The sequence below is a fragment of the Photinus pyralis genome, unplaced genomic scaffold, assembly GCF_008802855.1.
Source record: "Photinus pyralis isolate 1611_PpyrPB1 unplaced genomic scaffold, Ppyr1.3 Ppyr1.4_LG3a, whole genome shotgun sequence".
Classification (NCBI taxonomy): domain Eukaryota; kingdom Metazoa; phylum Arthropoda; class Insecta; order Coleoptera; family Lampyridae; genus Photinus; species Photinus pyralis.
In genome coordinates this window covers 4,789,205-4,809,225 of record NW_022170509.1, presented here as the reverse complement: position 1 = coordinate 4,809,225, position 20,021 = coordinate 4,789,205, and the positions used below count along the sequence as shown (strand labels likewise).

The 20,021-nt window shown below is 35.8% G+C and overlaps 2 protein-coding genes and 1 long non-coding RNA gene across 8 annotated transcripts in view; 2 read left to right on the top strand and 1 right to left on the bottom strand.

Moving 5' to 3' along the window:
• The window catches only part of LOC116166167 (amyloid-beta A4 precursor protein-binding family A member 1-like), a 40,115-nt gene that overhangs the window by 17,070 nt on the left and 3,024 nt on the right, over positions 1-20,021 (bottom strand). For 2 of the 5 annotated variants that reach the window (XM_031481028.1, XM_031481025.1), the window contains 11 exons: positions 16,897-17,019; positions 16,689-16,843; positions 16,202-16,641; positions 15,844-16,152; positions 15,575-15,794; positions 15,221-15,520; positions 14,988-15,174; positions 9,651-9,724; positions 9,523-9,602; positions 9,212-9,415; positions 8,595-8,631 (listed from right to left, as the gene is read on the bottom strand). In XM_031481028.1, coding sequence (XP_031336888.1) covers positions 8,595-8,631; positions 9,212-9,415; positions 9,523-9,602; positions 9,651-9,724; positions 14,988-15,174; positions 15,221-15,520; positions 15,575-15,794; positions 15,844-16,152; positions 16,202-16,641; positions 16,689-16,843; positions 16,897-16,928 — 2,038 coding nt within the window. In that variant the 5' untranslated portion in view covers positions 16,929-17,019. Of the gene's footprint in view, positions 1-8,594; positions 8,632-9,211; positions 9,416-9,522; positions 9,603-9,650; positions 9,725-14,987; positions 15,175-15,220; positions 15,521-15,574; positions 15,795-15,843; positions 16,153-16,201; positions 16,642-16,688; positions 16,852-16,896; positions 17,020-17,355; positions 17,502-20,021 lie in introns of those variants that run through there. The other 3 variants (XM_031481026.1, XM_031481027.1, XM_031481029.1) reach the window with 3 other exon arrangements.
• LOC116166173 lies at positions 3,822-5,022 on the top strand. 2 transcript variants are annotated; one of them, XR_004144278.1, is made up of 3 exons: positions 3,822-4,331; positions 4,388-4,741; positions 4,790-5,022. It is a non-coding gene; the product is annotated as an uncharacterized LOC116166173 (long non-coding RNA). The 2 variants fall into 2 exon arrangements; XR_004144279.1 differs by having other exon boundaries at positions 3,822-4,335.
• Positions 6,807-7,796, top strand: LOC116166169. Its single transcript, XM_031481032.1, has 4 exons — positions 6,807-6,895; positions 7,054-7,151; positions 7,202-7,558; positions 7,611-7,796. Exons 1-4 carry the CDS (start codon positions 6,874-6,876, stop codon positions 7,743-7,745), a joined length of 612 nt encoding a protein of 203 aa, XP_031336892.1. The 5' UTR covers positions 6,807-6,873; the 3' UTR covers positions 7,746-7,796.

Here is a 20,021-nt window from a genome sequence, read left to right as displayed (position 1 = left end):
ACAGGACACTGCTGCTATTAAAGTCAAGAGGCACCTCAAATAAATAAGTATTACAATAAACCTGAATTTTTCATAAAAACCTAATGGATACTGAAGACATCGTCATTTATGGTAAAAAATAAGTTATTGCCTTTGCTTTCATGTGCATACCTAACTTGTGAAATGTATGAGACATAACCATAAAAGTATAATTTTCCAAATAATTTGAAAAGTAATTAATGTGTGTTGCAATGTCCCTCTCTTTTAGATCTAAACGACTTGTACTGTGATGTATGCAGGAAGATCGTCCGCTTAGTACCGATTCGGTTCATGAATACGTTATACGAACCAAATTTTAGGCTAAGTGACCTTGTCACGGTGAATAAGACGCATATGTATTGGATATTTTTGTATATTACTTATGTATGCTTTTAGAAGATATTATCAGACAATGAGATATTCGTGTGTTCGATGTGTGCTACAATAATATCGTTCTCTGCGATAGTTTGCAATGATTTCAGAGGCAAATTTATTTGTTTCACATGTAAACAAAGGGATCGCAGACCTTTTGCCTATCTCAAAAGATATAACAACCCCCTGTTTAAGGATCAAAATCCACACCTCATTGTAAGTATAAATAACAACCACTAAGCATTGCTGATATTCACATTACAGTACTACCGGAAATATATTCATAAACACTGTCTCCAGGTTGCCCAAAAGGTGAGAGTTATGTATAACTTCTTGAAATCCAACAAATGGTCCAAGATCGAAAAAATTAAAGGATATAAATCGATAACATCCTCGGTAACCTTTTCCTACATTCCTAACAATATTGTGCAGTTAAATCCTTTAGGTTTGCGCTCCAATGATTCTTCCATTATCAATTCCGAGACCCATTATCATATACTTCCAGAAAACAAGCCAATAAAGATCTAGATAGACTTGAAGAAAATTGAAAGTTGTTTAGCAAATCTCAAAATTTTCATAGATTAACAATGTTAAATGTACACTGTTTCGTTACATAAATTATTCAAATTTAATCATTCGGCACTGTGATATTATTTATAAATAAAGGTGCAATTTAAAAATCAGATACAACTGAATACCGAACGATCCTCGAGATCCGATTCGATTTGAAATTGCGCATGCGCAAAACAAGCTTTTTTTGATTCGGCGTTAGTTTTACTTTTATTGGAGGTAAATATGTTAACAGATAAAAAAAGTGGGGTTGCGCAAATACAACAGTTGGATTGCGCATGCGCAATCTTATTTTATTCATCTGCATAGTTACGTGAGGTTTAAGGAATATTTATTAACACAGAAAACCGGACATTCATATGTTCTTTGTAACAAGATTATAAAAGAAATCCTTTGTTGGTTTGGGCAGTTTTTGGCCCGTCAATTTATGTAGCCAAAAAATAATAGCGACCTTTCTTATATCCTTAAGAACATGTGTATCAATTTTCAAAGCGATCGGACGTTTCTACACAAAGTTATCGTGCATACGGACAGACAGACAGCAATACAAAATTGTAATGATGGTTAATAAATGATAATTCAATAATTTGTGTCTAAAAGCTGAGAAGTGATGTCTAATAAGACCTGGCTGGGACTTATACACATACAAAACCCAAATAAGATACCACTGTACTTTAGAATAATGCTAGACATGACCACTATTTTAGATTTAGAAGTGAGGATTAATTCCAGCCCCAGGAACAACAGAATATTTGGTGTAGTCAGACACGATAAGTTGCAAATCCGAATGAAACTCAATAAGATACCCCCAAATAGGCTTTAAAATTAAAAAAAAACCAGTTATACGTGTCTTGTTGATTAATAATTATACAAAAAAAGTTGAGTAAGTAGTGAGTTACTAAGCAAATGATAAAACCAAGTCATTTAATGGGAGGCATTAAATTGTTTATTTTTATCTTGAGTAACTTTATTCTTATAGGCTCCACTTTAATACATGTACCTATTTATTTTGGCTGCCGGCGGAGCCCTACCTGAGGCTTTACGAAGCACCTGGGCTCCACGGAGCACACTTTGAGTAACACTGAGTTAGAGTTTAATTTACATATAAAGAAATATAGGCTTCTTTGTCAAAAATGTTCTTCACCATAACCATTTATGTAAAACATTTTTCTTACTAACAAGCCCCTAATGCAAAAATATAAACAAAAGTATGAACATATTACCTGAAGGGTGAACTCACTCTACCAGTCACATATCCAGGAAACAGAAGCGAGGGATCACCTGGCAAATGATAGCACAAGATACCAAACAACATTAAATAACGGAAGCAGTAAATAAGCAGCATGGACCGGCGAGTGGGGAATGGTCTACCCAGATGATCATAATATCTAACATCAGAAGAAAGGTGCTCGGACTACTAAAACAGCACCGAAATATGATATTGTGTGATCAAAACTCTCTAAACCTTCCCCATATAGTTTTTATTCGTTGAAGTTTTTAAAAATAATAATATGATGTTGTTGACGAAATCAGCCCGGGCTGTATGCCATTATAAATAGCATAAACGTCAGGCTCAGTGGCAACAAGCAATTGGACTCAGACTGTCCAAGACCTTCTTAACGAGACCTTCCAACAAATCTGGGTCTTGTAAACTTCTAAAACTGAATAGAGGCCAAATAAGGCAGATCATCCGTGCCCTAACGGAGCACTGGATGACCATGTGTAGGTTCTGTGGGAAGGAAACTACCAACCATTTGATCTGTCGCCGTAACCGTTTCATCAGAGACAGACATTGACACAGGGGAGAGTGAAGCAACTTAGGCTAAACAGCGTCCTATCCTTTATTTAGAAGAATGGGCTCTGATGAACCTAGTTGTGAAGGAAAGGGGACTTTTGCTGTACCTAAGAAGTGGTCCCCTTTTGAATGGAAAAGAGAGATGGTCGAAAGGCATTATATTAGGCCTGGAAACTTCTAAGCATAAACCAAAAGTACACCAAATATCAAAAAACGTTAGACAAAAATTCCCTAAAAATTGTTGTTCTACAAAAAAAATTGATGTTGGTAGTATGCATATTAAACTTTTTTTTAAAGACGAGGCACCCGAAATCGTGCAAAATATCACAATATATTAATACTTTACGTTCTATTTACTTGCAAAAAATGGAGAATGGTCTTATTGGTAGGTAAACGTTTTACACCTTTCATTTAGTTAATATGTACCTACGTGGAAGAATTTAACGTGAATAAGGCATGACATAACCAAAAAAGTTACCGTTTTCCCGCTATTGTTTAATTATAAATTGGAAACTCTTAATCAATAATAATATCAAACAGGAAGTCTTATGAACACGCTCTTCACAGAGCAATAAGCATCGTGAAGCAATGACTTAGTCGCATTGGGTGCCTTCTCAGATATTGGGGAGCCAATCATACAAGAAGTGTACAAAACAGGGGTAACAGGAATATTCACGGGTACTGTAAATAAATGTTTGGAAAGAAATTGGATCTAACACCAAAAATTACCCATTGAGGCATTAGTGTGTCGAACTAAACTAAACGGTATCATGCTTGACCTGTTTAGGCATAACAGGGACCATGGCTACAGCGCCAACGCTGCCCCTAGAAACCCTTCCACACCTTGTTGTACCAACATGGGACGAGTGGGAGATAAATCCTCCTCAAAGCTAAGTGGAGATGCATATACTGCACCCATAATAAGTTCAGCTAGCATTGATATCCTCAACTATGGTATTGGTATACCACATATCAAAAACGTTAGAAAAAAAATTCCCTAAAAATTATTGTTCTACAAAAAAATTGATGTTGGTAGTATGCATATTCATCTTTTTTTTTTAAAGACAAGAGGCACCCGAAATTGTGCAAAATATCACAATATATTAATATTTTACAATCTGTTTACTTGCAAAAAATGGAGAATGGTCTTATTGGTAGGTACACGTTTTACATCTTTAATTCAGTCAAAATGTACTTGAAGAATTTAACTTGGGCAAGGCATGACAACCAAAAAAGTTACTCTTTTCCCGCTATTATTTAATTATAGATTGAAAATTCTTAATCAATAATATTAAGTGTCTTTTGAAATGTTTTTTAGCTCTTAGTGACTATTCAATTGGATTGTGAGCAGTATATCGATTTGGTCCCAACACAATTTAGACATAACCACAAAACTTGCGATTTTAGGGCTAGTGGACACTTACTATTAATCGTAAATCATGTTAAGCATTTTTTAACTGTTTTTTAGATTCTCGTGACTGCGTAGTTTGTTTGGTATGCGAGCAGTATGTTAAACTGGCCCCCATTCGATTTAGAGCTACCTATATGATCGAAAGTTTAGCCTAGATAAGCTTCTGTAGGTAATTTGGTTTCTGTTATTTCCAGTTTTATACTAATTACACGGCTGTTTAGCGAATATTTCAAAAGTATGAGTTTCTGGTATGCGAGAGGTGTTGCGAGGAATTATTAGCGATTGCCAGATCTTGTTATAACGACCACTGTAGCTACTGTTTAGACCGCAAGGATGCGGGGCATTTTCCCTTCGTCTCCTTCCTCGAATATGGTAACTTCATACTTAGAAACAGTGATTCCAATGTGCGAGAATACATCAACTATAGATTTTTTGATATTTGCATCATTTTAAAAGATATTTATACCGCAATAAACTCAAAAGATTGGACCTACATAGATAAACTGGAATACAGAATTGAGGAACACCTATTGGATGACTACTACCTTGACAAATACGAAGCAGCATTCTCCGCGGTAATGTGTTCCCAAGACACTCCAACATTAAACAATATATCCTTCTAGGTTACCGTCCCGATAAGTTTCCCACGAACAATTCCTAGACCTATCGACAAGATCAATCCCCCAATAAAAGCAATTAAATGTGACATAAATGTAAAGAAGATCGAACACATCATGAGGAATATCAAACTATAAAATAGTAGTAAATTTTTTGAAATTAGTTGTGCATTATATAACATTTTCCGATGATCTTGCTATAAATTGTGATGTTTCGTAATAAAGGTGCAATATGAAAATGTGATTTTTATTACTGGTTTTTAAAATAATTCCCTTAAACAAATTATCCACATAGGACAAAGGGTGCCACCACCAGCAAAATTACAGAAATGTTTTCATAGAACACTTCGCGTAATACAATGTTGATGTTGATAACAGGCGAGTGGTACAACGAAACCTCCCACTAAGTGTTATTCAACCAACTGAAAAGCAAGAACAAGAAGACACAGATTATGGTGGAAGTGTTAACAAGAGCGACAGCAATTGTGACAGTAGAATTTTTTCTGAAATTTAATTATTAGGAAAATGGTGTAGGTACTTTATTAGCAAGTATATTTCATTTATGCCCTCTAACTAAATTAACAATATAGGGTTCTAGAACTGTAAAGTCTACAAGAAATATTTCCATACTTTCCAACCATTTACTAAGTTATCTCTGTCTTCAAGCTCATATCTTTACTATGTCAGCAATTCAAAACAATCAATAATATATCGACAGTGCTGTTACGCTTTAGAATTGACACATATTGAGAATGATTTAACGTCAATGGTAATATGTTTAGCGTATAGTGTGAATAATGTACAGGGTAAGCCAACAAGTGCTATTATGGAAAGATGTATCGAGATTGAACAATTGTATGTTAATATGGTAGAGTATTCTGCATATTTTAAAAATATTCTGAATTATACAGGGTGCAATGACAAAGTAGGGGATCAAAAGTTACATTTTTTAAATGGGACACCCTATATCTGGTTCCAAATTCTAATTCTAGATGAAATTCTACGTCTTTTTTAATGCATGTAAAACCAACGAAAAAGATTTCGAGTAATTAAAAAAAATCACATTTGCAATAAGCCTTTGCCTATTGTATTTCAAATTTAGTCAGATGAAAATGTTTTTATTCAATATTTAAAAGGTTATTTAGAATTAAGGTATTTTCTATATAGATCTGCAATTACAACATGTCAGACTTGTGTATCTCTGTTTGTTTAAATGGAACACCTTATATATTTTTGTGTCATGCTTTAACAAAATCAATAAACTTGGAACAAATATAGAAAATGACAACCATTGAATCCCATCCAATCTTGCAATTTTTATTTGAAATTTTTTCAATAGCTCTCTTTGTTACTAAAATATTTGAACTTTTTAAAAATGGTGATTTTCTTTTTTCCAATTATCTACGAAACGAATTATTTTTTCAAAATATCGCATCGGAATATCTATCAGCACCAAAAACTGCACACAACTTTGCCAATTTAACCGAATCTGTAAGTATAATATCAATAGATAGCGATGCTATCCTATTCAATTTAAGACACCCTGTATAGGTATGACATTATTAATGAAAGTTAAAGGACAATAGTATAGTTAAAGGATCTTTCTGTAAATTAGAATTTGGACCCACATACAGGGTGTTTCATTCAAAAAATTTTCAGTGAAAGGGTTACCCTCGGGACCTGATCCTGCACATGAAGATGCAATGGAGACACACCCAAGAGAGTCTATGGAGGTGGTTCGTATAGCACCCTGTTCATGTAATGCACTCTACAGGATGTGGAGACTAGTTCTGGTCTAACAGACAAGTGCTCGATAATTACGGCACTAATTACCACGGTCTCAGAACGGCCTTTGTAGATAAACCCCACAGACCACAGTTGGCCTTGTTTGCTTGAACCAATTAGTACCCGGAAAATAAGCATAATACTGTCAAATGTCAAATTACGCTATTGGCGCCACTAATCATAAAAGCCTTGAAAAAAAGTAGGTATCTACCCTATATAATATAATCTTAACCTCTCTTTAAAAGCAAGTTAAGAGGCACCTTTGTAATAATTCACAATAATTTCAATTTTATACTTCTCATAAAATGAATAACAGAGATCTTGCTGGTAAGTACAATTTTCATCGTTTATGTGCGTAATATAAGAACACCTATCCAATTTTAAAGACATAACCAATGTTACTGCATTTTTTTGGCGGATTGGACTTTTTAATTACTAAATCTTTGTCATAAGAATATTCAACTTTGTTTTGATTTGTTTTTTAGCATTTTGTGTAATATGCAACCAGCAAGTTGACTTGGTACCCATTCGATTTAGAAGATACTTGTATGACCCAGATTTCAGCCTAAACAACCTTCTGCAGGTAATTTTTTCTGTTAATTCCAGTCTTACACTAATTACGCCCATGTTTAGCTTATGTTTCAAAACTACGAGTTTCTGATATGTCAACCGTGTAATGAGGATGTATTAGCGAGTTTCACAAGATGTTATCACGAACGCCGTTGCTATTGCTTCTTATGCAGGGAAGACTACTATTTTCCCTATGGCTCCTGCATGATGTATGATTGGTCATATTCAGACTGTTATGAGCCAATTATAATACGACAACATGTACATGGTCGGTGTATCAAAGCTTGTAAAAGATTACAGGATATCTATTCCGCCATCAACTTAAACAACTGGTGTTTTGTAGATGAAGTGGAATACATTATTGAAGAAGGCCTAATAGACGAGTTCTACATTATTGAATACGAAATGGCTTTCTCGGCGGTAATACTGTTACCAAACCATTCCTCAATTATTATGCAATGTATTCTTGTAGGTTTGTATCCCGATAGAGTTCCCACGAAGAATTCCCAGACCTATTGACATGAGCCCATTGCCGCTCTTTAAAGCAATTCAATTTGACTTAAATGTCGAGAAGATTGAATACATTATGAGAAGTATTAAACTATGAGTTAAAAGCAAATTGTTACAAATTCGTTGAGTGTTGAGTGTTTCGACAAAATTTCCCTGTTTGTTAGTGTTAATGTAAATTGTGATATTTCATATAAAGGTGCAATTCCATTTCTGTTCGTTTTTTATTAAGCGCAAATAAAAATTGACCGTAAAGGTTAGTCCTTAAGTAAGTTCCTATGTGACTAACCGAACACCATATAAATACCCTAATAAATCAAATGTTGCTCTTGTAGTTGCAATATTTCCCAAATGTACTATATAAGAGAGCAAATTTATTTTCATTAAAGGTACACATAAACTTATTATTATATGACGTTAGTACGTGATACATTCAGGTAATGCACTGCATAGGGCAGCCATCTGTCATGCGCAAGCAAAAGACCTATTTGTAGAATTTCAGAGCTGTATCATGCAATGAAAAGTGCAAAACATGAGGATCGTGTCACCATTTTGTGTGACAGGACTTTTACAGTTTTCCAGAGAGAAAACCGTTATAACTGCTGTTGACCTTAATTAAGAAAATTAAGAACACGCTTATCAAATAACCTCTTTAAAATGATCAGCAATTTGCCACTCATGCAAACTCCAAGTGTATAGCCGATGTTCATAACATTAGCACACTACAGCCTAGCCGTAATCTACTATTCTCATCACAGTACGTTTAGTTTGCAAACTTTCTTTCAACAATCAATTATAAATTCTGTCATGCTGATCGTAATTTGGCACGACAGTGTCAGAGAATAAAGCTACACCGACTTGCACTTACCATAAATTAAAAGCCGGCAAGGTTAGCAAATCCAATACAATTATTAAACATGATCACTGTACAACTAACAAATAAACTTACCTTCCTTGTTGCGCCCCTTCTTTTTAGCTTCTTTGTCCTACAAAATTAAATTACGTTAATATACTGAACATTATTAGGTGCTTTGTTTAACTAAGTTCCGTTATTCTAGTTGTTAATAATCACTAAGTATTTTTAACAAACATGCTTTAAGCCATACATTAAAATCTAGTTTTATTTAACAAGGGAATTAAAAAGTAGTTCGATTGGAGTACTAGGTTCATGGATTTGTTTAGTTTAATTTCGATATTTTAAGGCTGATTTAAAATCCATGGACAGATTTACTTATGGTTACTTTGATCACAGAGTGGCTTCAGTGTCCGATTTTGCGTACACCCTTAGCACAAATAATTGGCAATTTAAAAAAAATACACAGAATTTTGTTGCTCCCAACTTGCAATTTCGTTTTTAAACGTGAATTAATTTTCTCATATTTTAGTCTACAATTTACCGAAAATTTCACCACTTGGGTTCTAATATTTCTAGCTATCCATGCAACTTTAACTGCCCATTCGAGTTAAAAGACTGCTAACATGCATATATTTTATTGTACAGCGCTATATTAATTGAATAACAGGGTTTAAGCATCTACAGTATACCACAACATGCTGGGTTCACACCTTTTTAGGTTTAATGGAGGAAGTAGATCCTTTCTGGCTTTGTGGAGACTGACTTTTATCAGATTCTGCGGCGGGTGAAGAAGGACGAGAGGTTGGTTCAGAGAGGACTAAGGGAATTGTTCCTTCATCAAGGTTAAGCATATGCTTAGGAGTTGAAAGACTATGTGAAGGCATAACTGTCCGACTTTTAGGTTTTCTCCAACCCTATCGACATATATACGCTAGTTAGCTAATCAATTCATCTTCCTTTTTGGCATTTATTAACATTAGCAACTAACAGTCCCTAACACTCGCTAATAGTAGTTTATTACCTTGTCGTCGTAAAACCCCTGGTCGTCGGTACGCTGTTGGCCAAGCAATCGGTCAGTCTCCAAATCTGTGTCCGCTTCATCTAGTAAAAATTATATTGTACGCATAATACTATGTATGTTGCATTTACCTTCATCTCCACCCTCTTCGCCACTTTGCACTTTGCGATCTGAATCTCCACTTGTAGCCGAAAGTCCACGTTGTCTGAAATTATATACAAAGCATTAATTCACAAGTACTGTAAGAATTAAAAAACATAATCGTACAACCGTTAACACCACCATTTTTCATTTCCGGATTGAACTATAAGCTCTACAGCTAGCACTACTTTTACTTTTTCTAGCACTATTAGAAATTCTGTAACAAGTCCATGACTTGTGGGAGGATGATACCTTAACACTTGCGATCATGATCATTCTCAGAAGTAAATGCTAAATTAAAACACCATCCCTTTGTTTTTTTAGGGGAATTTTTCGAAAGAAGATTAATTTGTTATTATGAAAATGACCACCTGTGGCAAAGAGTAAATTCATGTAAAAGGAACTCCTAATTTTTTCAGTATCCTTTTGTACATCCCGAATATGGTTGCAAAAATTATCAATGTATATTGTATATATCGAAAATTATCGATAGATCGATCATTTTTCGTAGCCCTAAACGCCCAAAGTTTCCTCTCACTTTACTTATACAGGATGTCCCACGATTAACGTTGGCTATCTATATCTCAAAACGGAAATTTGATAGTATACTAATACTTCTGGTTATAACGGAAGCTGCATATTTCAAATGGAACATTCATATATATTATTTCAGTTTTAGATTCTACCTAAAAAGCTATATACCACGTATAATGTCCTTCACCTAAATTAGGGGTTTTTGGCATATTTTAATATTGTAAAAAATCACATTTCAATCTCAAATTGTTCTATATGACAGCTGTTATTTAATTAGGGCTGGTTTCCCTATAGAAGAGGTACCTCTTCGGTATGAACTGTACAGATATTTTGATTATAAATGAATACAGGGGACTCCAAAATAACATTGAAGATTGAAAAAATCGTTAAAACTAAGTTTTTTAAGTGCGAATTCTTTTTAAAATATGTCAAAAACGGCTAACCTTAGGTACATGATAATATGCATGAAATTCTGGTATAGGTAACTTGAAGTGCCCCAAACTTGATAACATTTTAGATTAATTTCTCTTACCGACATTAGTATAATTTTTCAAAATATTCTAAGGTTTCTTTTTGAGATATAGACAGTTTGCATTTTCGGTGGGATACGCTGTATACATTCCTTTGTGTGAAAGCAGGGCCGGACGGGGTGGATAAGGGCCCCGGGCGCTCCATGACCAAAAGGCCCCCAAACTCAAAAAGAAGACAAGGGATTTGCAGATTTTTTTAATTGTATTTCAAACAACTTATTGAACAGTATTGAACATTAAATTAAAGGAGAAGGCGCTGTAATTCCAATGATGTATTGGCAAATTTATCAATTAATTTATCCTTCTCCAAATTTAAACTAACAATACGCTCAACATTTACAAACATTAATGCTTCAAAAATTGACTGACTCAAAAAGGGCCCGGCCGGTCGGGCGGCCTAGTGTGCTGGGCCAGTCCGGCCCTGTGTGAAAGTACAACCTTTACACAACTAATCCCCAAGCAAAATTGATCATAACTTTAATCTACAATTCTTCTGTGGAAGGGCATTTTACCATGGTGAAAGTATGCATTCCATTATTCTTACGTTCCATGTTGTACACATTGTCGAACGTCAGGATTCTAATAATTGTATTTTTCAAAGCGGATTACATGGGAAATTTTGATGTACATGAGTAGAACTACCACTGTTATAAGGATAACTAATAAGGTAATTAAAATTGGGTAGTAGGGGCCAAAATGTCTACCTCAGCGAAATTTGGTACAAAGAGATTTTTCAAGATGAATAAAGTACAAACCCAAAACTAGGTTTTGAAAGATCAAATGTACCAACAAAGTAAATATCCACAGATGTAAAACTATGTATTTCGACGCACAGCATACATATACTCTTTGGGATCTTTGTTCAACGCTACCAAGACACGAACTTTCGTCAATGTCAGAATTTTGTTTGAACCCTCGTTTAAGGGGACACCAATCTAAGGTAGACATTTTTCCAATTTGTTTACAAAACTGAAAAGAAGGATAGATTACATTAGCGCTCGAAAGCATGACCAGCTGCTACGCGCAATTAGTAATGAGTTAGATCACCTTATAATGCTCGTGAACTTGGTTTAGGGGTTATTGGATGTCGAATATGACCAAACGGATACCTGGAATATCAGTCCTTACAAGAAAGTTTTTTACAAGTGGGTTGTATTGGGCAGAAACTCCGCCCGCATTCCAAAATCTCCATGGTAGACAATAAAATTATCTCTTACTGTAGCGGGTTTGGGCGTAATACAAGTAGGAAGTTAGGCAACCGGTATAACGTAACTGTTTCAATACTAAACGTCAAAATTAGATTGCGACTTATACCACGTCCTTACAACTTACAGATGCTTCAACCAAATTGTGTACAACGCTTTCTTCATCCATTAGGTACTACTAAGGTTCACTCAACATAACAGCAAATGTCTATGTGAATGATGGAGAGCTAGTAATCCTACCACAATAAAAAGTGGATTTGGCAACGTTGGCGCGTTCTTTTGTTCAAATTCAAATTTATTTTAAAATCTAGTAGGCGAAAACAAAAAAATATTTACATCATACGTCTGTCGCTAGAAATTAAATTTCTCTATTTATCTCTAATTATTTGTGAAATTCCACTTCTCCATTAGCCAGAAAAGATAATAACGAGCTCAAAATGCCTTCAATAAACTTCATCCGTAAGTAGAACGCCTAAAACTTGCCCAAATTAAAATGCATAGACAAATTTAGTAGAGGTACCTAATGGACATAACCTCAACATTTTTCCCAAACACTGACGTTTTTGAACATGTTTTAGATTTGGATAATTTACATTGCAGTGTCTGTAAAAGACCAGTAAAACTTGTTCCAGTCAGATATATGGCTTTGTTGTACAGACCCAACTTCAGCTTCAGAGCACTTTTGAAGGTAGATACTTCAGTTGCGACCAACACAATTTTATCCGATGTACTTTTAGGTAATGTTCAAGAGCTACAAGTTCTTCGTTTGCTCATTGTGCTGCACTTTGGTAAGACGAGCAGCAATACTTCAAACAGATTACACTGAAATGTTCAATTGCCTTGTATGCCGAAAGCAAGATTGCGATCCTTTCGCATACCTTGATGATTATGACAACCCTCTCTTCCGACCTAAAGAAGATGTTTTGGTATGAGTAACATTAAACGGAACTCCCAAAATAATTCTTTATTTTTTAGTACTTTAAAACATTTGTGCACAAAAGATGTTTGGTGCTTTCAGATGGACTTCAAAAAGTCTATAGTGTAATCGAATCTAATAACTGGGCTCAACTGAAGAAGATTGTGGCATATCGAAAATTGACCTCTTACGTAAATATGCGAACATTTCTGTACAATTATGATACAACACTCCTCATTTCAGCTTTGTGCTCCGATACTTATCCCAACACTGATCCCTAGACCATTTGGTACACTTTTGCAAAAACTACCAAAACTTGAAGTAGAAGTGGAAGAGATTGAAAGGCAGATGAAAATGATTACCCTTAATTAAAATTGTAATTTTTCCAAACAGATTCTGTTGTTTTAAGGGTTAGAATAAGAATTAAACTTTTGAGTTCAATGTCAAATGCATTAATGCATGCAACAAGAGTTAGTCAATCCTCGTGTAACCATGTTTGTAGTTAAATATAAATGTTCGTAAATAATGAGATTTGTTGCGTGGAAGGACGAATGTTAAAGCAGTATCATTAAATGTAGTAAACGATTCTGAGAATATTGCAGTCTTTCCGAAATGGTGGTTAGAGTTAGCCTAAAACTTTTAGAAGAGGTTATATATATCCTAGATAAATTCATCTTATTGACTGTATTGTCAAATATTCAAAATATTCTGAGATAGTCATTTTGAGCCATTTTAAACCATATTTATAGGAGTGCTATTATTATATCATAAATCTAGTGTGGAGAAAAGCGTATTGCTAAATCAATTTCTGTTCATTAGCGTAATAAGTTGATAATTAATTGGCGATCATTGAAGGTGCGAGCTTTACTGTAGAGTTATCAATGGAGTACCTAATAATTAGAAACTTGAAAATTTAGTAAGCGTTAAAACTATTGATCAATAAATTGATTTAAGGCACTAACTCTTAGGACGTCTACTCTTATGACACCTCCAATCGTTGCTAATTAGATATCAATGAATTAATTCAGAAAATTCTTTTGTGAGAAAGTAGCATCTAGAGTATGTTTTGCTAAAATTGTTACAAAAGAAGACTTTTGAGAATATTGGTAAAATAGAAATGGCTCGATAGTTTTCGGGTTTGGTATGATCACCTTTCTTATACAATGGGGTAACCAAAGCAAATTTCAACGCATTCGGGAAGACTCCTGTCCAGATAGACATGTTAACAAGTTTCGTTAAAGGACTCACAAACAAACTAATGTTCTTTTTAATAACATTCATACTGTTTTGATTATATCTCGAATCTCGGTTTCACTGACCTTGTGAAAACTGAATTTATTTTTAGGATTTAAAGAAGTATTAGCTTTATATGAATTGACATGACTGAGTGTAGTACGAGAATCAGAATTTAATGCATTCTGGGGATATACGAAGTGACTATTAAACGTGTTTGCATCAATGCTGATGTTTGTCTTGTTCCTAGGCTTTGTTCTGAATGAATCGATTACCTGCCAAGCGGCTTTGCCAGGATTACTTGAATTACTAATAAAATTGTCATTCGCTAAACATTTAGCAGTTTTGATGGCATACCTATATTCCATACGAAGTCGCTTTTTTTCACGTTGTACAAAATAGCATTTATCAACTCAATAAACATCGTTGATGAAAGCCACTCGATCTCTTATGCGTTTTAATTTCTCATTGAACCACACGACCTTATTATCGCGAGATCGAACATAACATTTTTTAAAAGGAAATGCAACTACAAAGGCATCTATAAATTTTTTTAAAAATGTATCAAACATTAGGTATATCACAACTTAATTCATGCGAATCGAGAAAGTCCCAATTACAGCTAGTTAGCAACATATAAAGCAGGTATGATCCTTTGGCAGTGATTGGTCTAAAACTAGTATTTACAATTTTGTTGTCATTTATATACTCCAAACAAATTTTTGGAATTGTAATGGTCTGTCCTAAGTGGTCAGAGAGACCGGTTTCAGGTACTCTAGTTTTGATTGATGTAGTATCAAAATTAATAAAAATATTATCCAGGCAATTACCTTCTCTAGTGGTCTTTCGTTAAAACCGAAATTTAAAATGGTCGTGCAAAGCTGCTTAGATGGTGCGTTAAAAGCTTACCTGGGTACCCAAATTGGACTAACAGTATTGATTTCCCGTTCTTCCTCTGCACAAGACGTAAATGGTAATGTTTTTGTTCTCTGCAACGTTAATCTTATATCCTTAATGGCGGCTTCTACGTCATCAGGTTTTTCGCCGGCAGCGAAACGATGTGGTACCGGAGCAGGCGGAGGTGGTGTCTTCTCAACTAAATTAAAAATGTTACAACACCGCTTACGCAAGGTGTTACAAACCTAACGAATCAACTTGCGAGAGAACGTCTTCATAACTAGTGCACACATTGACAACATCGACAATCGTTCGAGACGGAGATAAACCATTTTCGATTGGCTTGGAGAGTCCTTGCATATTTTTATTGATGCTTTGATTAAGTTCTCTCTCAGCATCCGTGATTTGCCGTTTCACAAGCACAACAGTCGGATTATTGTTATCGGTATCGCTCGCGTGTCCCGACGATAGACCGTCCTCTAACACTGGCATACTCGAACACAGTCTTGAAGAATCACTAACAATGCCTACATCACCACCCGTTCCTAATTGAGAGCTAAAAATGTTTAACCTCTTAAGTAAAATATCTTAACCATTACCGAGTATTCCTACGGTGGGCAGTTCATTTTCCATTAACATAAGAGACACCTCGCTGTCCAGATCTCCGCAGTTAGAATCGCAATCGGTCGTTTCTGGGGAGAGAGTAAAATTACGACTCTGACCTACTTGTAAGCCTACCTCTGTTTCACCAAGATCACCGCTTGATCCGGTACCTATGGATAAATCTAGAAAATTATTTTCATGCTCCATATCTTGATCCTAAAAAGAGTGTCAGAAAGGGAACTAATTTTTGAGTTGGTTGCCTTACTTGTAATGTCATAATGTGGGTGTGATTGGAATGTTTTTTTGGAGAATCGATCCTAATAGCAAAATCACACTGATCAGGACGACCCTTTGCTAATCTTTGACCGACGTACGAATTTCCAGAATCTGTACTCTGCAGTCGTAATTCGTAGTCTAGGTCGTGAAATTCTGACTGCAAGGGATTCTCTTCCTCTGGAGGAGGACATTTGAAAAACTCTTCTAATACTTTTCTAGTTTCGGAAAATTCGTATAAATAATCAAATGCGGCTGTTGTTGCAGGAGTTGCTGTAGATGGAGAGAGAGGTTTCGATTTCTGTAATTATTGGAAGGTATATCACACGCTATGACTTGCACAGACTTACACTAAAGTGGGTAGTATCCGTTATGGAAACTTGCTCAATATCACTCGGAGTACATACAATTCTTTGTGGAAAACCGGGTCGAGGTGGATACACACTGGGGGAGGCTAATAAACTTTGTGCACTTGGAAGCTGTGGATGTGTACCGGTCTCTACTGGACGAGGACCGTACCTTCTTGGTGACCCTTCGTAGACGGCGATAGGTAAACTGCCAATCACCTTGGCAACACGATCTGATTCAAGGAGATCTGCACTGAATAGATCTGTCGAATTTTGTAGGACATGCTCCTCTTCCAGTCTGCCTTCCCCTTGCCATTCATCACCAATATCATCAAAAATTACTATTTCCCCATGAGACATACTACCACTAGGACTAATCATATTTTCATTTTCTTGAGCATTAGATTTTTGATCACAATCGGGTTGTCTAACGGAACAAATTTCTAAAAAGTAAAATTTAAGTTTCCTCGGAGGCGGGCAGGGATATTACTTTTTCCTCGCAATTCCCACACGCCTTGCTTGATTGGAGATTTATTGTTTTTCCTTCTGTCATTCTCATCACTGGCAGTGATGCTACGAGATTTTCGCACTGCTTTACTCCTGCTTTGAGAATAAATTTCACGTCCTCCGGCTATTTCAATTATCCTATAAAACTTGACATATTACGTTACAAAACAGCGAGAGAAAATTTCAAAAACCTGGAATCGCGTAATTTGTACGCATCACCCATATATTCAGTTTCGATAATTATATCATCGTCGTCGTCTGTGGAATGGATTGGGCTCACATTTTCTTTACTATCGCTGCAGGAGCCGTCCCATCTACAAAATTCAGCATGAGGTACAATACACAATTATTTGAGCAAGGCTTGAAACATATAATAATTATATTGGCTGAACTCAGGTACCTAATGCAAATATCAAAGGATCATCTATAGAAAAGCAGAAAGGAAATATACCTGAAACCGATGGAAGACCGAGTTAGAAGAAGCTTACAACCCCACAGGGGTATAGAATGAGACGCGACATGAGAAGGGGATGGAGTCGAATAAATGGAAAAAAAAATTGTCAACACAAAAACGGGCTTATTGAAGATTTAAAAGTTCACGTTGATTGAAAAACAATTGCGTCATTACACAACTTATTTATGCAACTTACATAATCATAAAACATATTTCCGCACTAAACAAACACTTGCGCTGAATTTATAGTTGTCTATACAAGCTGAACATATAATAGTTGATAAGATACTCGTTTCACAAATAAACCTGGCATATACGCACAGACAGTTCCCACTATCTCGCCACTCAACAAAGTAAGATAAAACCGACAATGGAATATTATTGGCAGTTGAACACTCAAAAAGAATTTCAAAATCTATTCGATTTTCTTTCGGCAGATTGACGTCCCAACACGAGATTAAACTCCAATGCAAAATATTGATCCTAGAACATAATAATAATTAGGCAAGATTAAGGAAACCAAGTTTTGCACATTCATCTTCTTAACGAGAAAAATTATAAAATTAATAATTTTGTTTTGAAAATGATCAAAAAAGTATGAAGGGCTAAATTGCTCGCATTTACCGGCAAAACCACCAGATCAAAAAAGGAAGGAGGGTTACATTTGTGGACTATTGCCGCTAATTAGTCATTGCAATAAAACAATCTACGCTTGTTTAGCTTTTAAACGAGCGTTTCACCAATCTTGATGCCGACTAGCGAAACACCATCAAAACAAATAATCGTATAGGTAGAAAAAGGTAGTACTAAAATACCGGCTTTTTTATTTTTTCATTACTGTAAAGTACACAAGAAAGAAAAATGCTCGGCAAAATGTTTATTTCCACAATAGTCAGGGAGACATTTCTGAAAAAAGCATGTCTAACGGCGTTTTGTGCTACAAACTGGCAACAGGCGGTTCTAGACTAATTGGACCGCGCTGAAAACGATGCGCCCTGTTGCCAGACCCGATTTTGGCATTTAAGCCCTTAAATCCAAGATGGCGGGTGAAATTACCGTTTTTCGGTTATTTCGAGCCCACAAGGCACGCTACTGAACGTTTTGGGTAGTTTAAAGGGTAGAATATCATCTAGTCGACGTATGTCGACATCGTTTAGGCACACTTTCGTATTCATATTAGGGGCCTAAATGCCAAAACTCCGTTTAAAAACGTCAAAAATTCGTCATTTTTTTTTGGCCGGTTGTCGGCGTCCAATATGTATTCATATGGTAAAGTTAACATTTAAGTATGTGGGGACCTCCAGCAGCGCCATATGCCTGGGGCCTAAATATCAAGATGGCGCCTGGAAAGTCCAAAAAACAGTGAAAAAGCCGTATTTTTACTACACTGGCCACACATTCCCCATTTCGATGGCCTGGAGCCATAATATGAGAATTGCGAATATCATTCTGGATGTTACACAACTGAAGGGCTTAACTGCGGAAGTGGGGACTCGTCTCCTATAAACTTTAACTCTGGAACCAAGAGGCAGAAGTTGGTTTGGCGGCGTAATTTGACGGCAAATATATTAAAACATGCTTCTCAAATTTTCTTTGATTTTTTTAAATTAAAACGTAACACTTGGCAGTCGAAACTGTATAGAATATTGAGCTATGAAGAACAAGAAGGTATTATGCAAGAATAAGAACGTTACAGAGTTAAACGTTGTCTCTTGAAGCACTGACGTTTTCTCTCTGGATTGTTTTCGGCATATTACACATGGACTAGGTCGAGGACTAGGTACTGTTAAAATCACCACCAGAGGATGATTCATGCTGAATGGCCTAGGAAAAACTGAAACAGTCAAATGGAAGTCATCACCGCGAAAGAAGACATGAGCACCATTCTACGATCAGTAGAGGTGTGGCCTAACGTTTGAATAGAGCATCTTCATGCGTTAAAATGTAATGTGATATCATGTTAAATGAGTATGAACGAGCTTAATGTTAATGTAAATGTTAGAGTGAGTCGTTAAATCCCAGGTTAAATCCCAAAAAGACACAAAACCTTCCCCATACCTATTTTAATCTCGATTTTAATAGACAAATTGTAAACGCTGCGTCTAGTTTCGACCAACGGTCATCTTCTGGCTTAAGGAAATTACAGAATAAAACTTGTTAAAATATTTTAGAAGTACACAATGCAAAATTTGAAAGGCAGCATGGGGAAAAAACGATGACAATTATACAATAACATTAAAAAATATCTTCATTGAATGTAATCTTAGTTACATTATGTAAAATTAATTGACTTTTAATATTAAATCGTAGCTGGAAGACGCAATCGAAGCGACATAGACGAACTTCAGGAGCGGCGCCGACGAAGATGCACAACAACACGCGACTGCGTTCGGTTGGAGATGTTAATTCCACCCCCCTCTCGTGGGGGTGGAATGCAATTACTCATAATAATGTTCCAGAACACCAAAATGAACAGCGAACGTAAAGAGTGGCCAGTGCAGTAAAACTACGGCAAAAAGAACGACTTTTTCACTGTTTTTGGACTTTCCAGGCGCCATCTTGACATTTAGGCCCCAGGCATATGACGCTGCTGGAGGTCCCCACATATGTACTTATATGTTAACTTGACCATATAAATGCATATTGGACGTCGGCAACCGGTCAGAAAGAAAAAAAATGATGAATTTTTGCATTTTTGACGTTTTAAAGCGGAGTTTAGGCATTTACGCCCTTAATATGAATACGAAAGTGTGCCTAAATGGTGTCGTCGTGTGTACTAGATATTATTCTACCCTTAAACTACCAAAAACGTTCAGTGGCTCTGGCTGCCTTGTGGGCTCGAAATAACCGAAAAAACGGCAA

Bases quoted from the DNA above. Each gene is read 5' to 3' on its own strand.
- LOC116166169 (XM_031481032.1), top strand. From the start codon at position 6,874: ATGAATAACAGAGATCTTGCTG. The intron at 6,896-7,053 runs GTAAGTACAATT...TTTGTTTTTTAG, and splicing joins GAATAACAGAGATCTTGCTG to CATTTTGTGTAATATGCAAC. The intron at 7,559-7,610 runs GTAATACTGTTA...GTATTCTTGTAG, and splicing joins ACGAAATGGCTTTCTCGGCG to GTTTGTATCCCGATAGAGTT.